At 33.9% G+C, this 3,147-nt stretch overlaps 1 protein-coding gene across 1 annotated transcript; it reads right to left on the bottom strand.

The window, feature by feature from the left end:
• Positions 1-228: 228 nt before the first annotated feature.
• Positions 229-3,147, bottom strand: LOC134724456 (zinc finger protein 501-like). Its single transcript, XM_063587473.1, has 2 exons — positions 3,056-3,147; positions 229-1,705 (listed from the first exon to the last, which is right to left on the bottom strand). Exon 2 carries the CDS (start codon positions 1,537-1,539, stop codon positions 286-288), a length of 1,254 nt encoding a protein of 417 aa, XP_063443543.1. The 5' UTR covers positions 1,540-1,705; positions 3,056-3,147; the 3' UTR covers positions 229-285.

Here is a 3,147-nt window from a genome sequence, read left to right on the forward strand (position 1 = left end):
ATTATTATTACATATATGATATATATATACTTCCTAATATACATGATATATGCATCTTCCTTAGCAAAAGGTTACAATCCAGTCCCTCTCCTCCACAGTGGAGGGGCAGTGACTAGATTATAACCCTTTGCTAGCAAAAAGTTTATGATAATTAACATAAATCTTAATTAAAAAAAAACAATTTCATAGAAAGTTATCATAAGATACATGTATCTAAAACTATTTTCATAATATTCAGCTAAATCTTTTTTTATCTTATCGTAAGAATCCAAACAACTCCCAATATTAAGGTAATAAATCCTTAGTGTGTGTTCTCAAATGTCCTTTTAAAGTACTATTATGTTTGAAACATTTACCACACAAACTACATTTATATGCTCTTTCACTGTTGTGTATTCTCATGTGCATTTTTAAAGCACTTTTCTGACCAAATCTTTTCCCGCATACCGTACATTTATAAGCTTTTTCGCCAGTATGGACTATCATGTGCTTCCTCATGTCGCTACTCTGACAAAACCCCCTGCCGCATACATCACACGAATATGGTTTATTGTCTGAGTGTCCGTATTTCATATGCCATTGAAGAAGGGACTTACGTTTGAACTTTTTCCCGCAGAGATTACACTCAAAAGGTTTTTCCCCTGTATGTGTTCTCAAGTGAATCTCTAAGTAACCACGCTGGACCTCTTTGCCACAAATTTCACATTTACATTTATAAGGCTTTTCATCGTGTATTTTCTTGTGTTTTTCCAAAATATTTTCAGCTCTAAATCTTTGACTACACACATCACATTTGTATGGTCTTTCCTCTGTATGGATTTTCATATGCTTTTGTAAAATTTCAGGTTCACAGAAACATTTGCCACACATTTCACATTTGTAAGGTGTAGTGATGGCATGTTTGCTCATGTGTACCTGTAATGCTTCAATTCTACCGAAATCTTTCCCACATTCTCCACACTTAAATGGTTTGCTGTGTATTGCCAGGTGTCTTGTCATGCTTGAACGACTAACAAACTGCTTATCACATACTTCACATGTGTGAGATTTTAATTTGCCTTTCTCCTTTTGACTTTGATACGATTCTTCACATTTATTTTCCTGGCTTAATTTCTCAATTATGTTTTTGACAAATTCATAAGAGTTATGACTAATGTCTGTTTGTACAGGTCTTTTGCTATCCATGCTATCTGTGTCTGTTGTAGATTGCAAAGAGTTGTCACCATGGTGACTTTGAGTAGTGTTTTTATTATTAAGCTCCCCTTTGTCTAAATCAGATTTAGATTCAGAATGTTCATTACTGTTATGGATAAACAACTCTGTGCCTTCACTGGGTCCCAGTTTCTGATCCCTGTCATGGTCAGTCCTGGTTCCAAATTTCTTCTTCTTGTCTGTAGCAGTTCCCAATTTCTTGTTTGTGCCTGTACTGGTTCCCAATTTAATCTTTATCCCTGTACCTTTTCCTGATTTCCTTTTGGTGCCTGCATTGGTTCCCACTTTCTTCACCATGCTTGTACTGTGTTCCAGATTTTTCTCCATGCCTCTTCTCTTTCCTTTATACACAATTCTTTAAAAATTTCATCAGTGGTCAAATGTCCTTTCCATTATTCTTAGATTCATTACAAAGCAAAAATCTTTGATTTGCCCCTAAAACAAGTCTTCCACAATCTACATGTATATTCTTCTAATGTCTAGATCTATCAACCTGAAATCAAAGCAAAGACATACATTTAATCTAAATCAAAATTTGTTCCATAATCCATAACAGGTATCACAAAGCCTGTCAATTAAAATGTGACAATTATAATTTGATTAACAAAATATTATCTGTCTGATGATCTACATGATCTATTAAACCCCTCTTCATTTTGGTGTAGTCTCCCCATTCCCCATGTTCCCCCTGCTCCTGTATTTTTGTTTGGGTACATTCTTCCACCTATATTATAAGTTCTTGATCCACTCAGATCTTTTACTAGGTGCAAAAGGACAACAAATAAAGCGTGATATACAAATGTTACATCACAGTAAAACAAAGGGAGATAACAAGATCCAGAAAGATTTTAACATGTTATTTTGATGAACACTAACTTTAGTTTAAAGTATTTTTATCTTACTGATGCCTATACATTTGTCTACCTATTCATGCTATTGATAGATTGTTGCTTGCTTAGTGTCCAGTGGCAAATATGTCATGTGATTGTTTCTATAATAATGTGTGTAAAGAAAAAAATATAAATTCAATATTAATTTTTATATTTATTGGAGCTCAGTTGCTTTGTTTAATATCTGTGCAGAGATGTACAGACATACAGTATTGGTAGAAAGATAATTTTAGCAGATTACTCAGTTTAAATTAAATGGTGCTTTGATTATTAAAGTCTCATGTTTTCTCCCTGACGCGGAACTTTGTTATAAACAATGTCATAATACGGTACCTATTCCTGTTAGAACAAATATTCTATACTATTTATTCCGTTAGGAACATACACTGTAATATTTATTCTTATGGAAATAATATTCCAGAATATTTTTTCTTGTGGAACTTATATTATGAAGGAACTTATATTCTGTGACAACCCTTGATGCCCCACAAATGCCTTGGCAAAATACGTCTAAGGTAATACAAGGAATCGGTTTGGACAAAATCTTTCAAAACCGACACTACCAAATGCCTTGCTGTATCAAGGTAGAGGAAAGCCAAACATCCTACTGAAAAGGATCTCGGAAAGAAACTACCAATCCATTAGGAGAACAGCAAGAACTTTCAGACTTCAAATGATAGGTCTGATAGTTTCCTATGGAAACTTCTAATGGATCCCATATGGGCAGAGCACATGTCTCAAACATACCTGAAAATATCTGCAGAGGTTTGGTTTGCCTGTGCTCGGCAGTATTTTTTTCTTCTTCATAAATAGTAAATAGAAAATTTTAATGCCCCATGAATTCAAGCCCCCGAGGTCATACGTTATACGACTAATTATTTTCCTAATATGGTTAAGTTGTCTAGTACATGTAAATGAATGTTTTAAAAATTCCATCAATACAGTCATCTTACCAATTAATAGGAGAACTTTGAAATGTGAACAAAATAAACAAAAGTTGATAAAGTGGAGACAACTCATAATTTCAGCACAGATATCTACAATC

The sequence above is a fragment of the Mytilus trossulus genome, chromosome 7, assembly GCF_036588685.1.
Source record: "Mytilus trossulus isolate FHL-02 chromosome 7, PNRI_Mtr1.1.1.hap1, whole genome shotgun sequence".
NCBI lineage: Eukaryota > Metazoa > Mollusca > Bivalvia > Mytilida > Mytilidae > Mytilus > Mytilus trossulus.

Excerpts from the sequence above, each read along its gene's own strand:
- LOC134724456 (XM_063587473.1), bottom strand. The coding sequence starts at position 1,539 with ATGGAGAAAAATCTGGAACACAGTACAAGCATGGTGAAGAAAGTGGGA.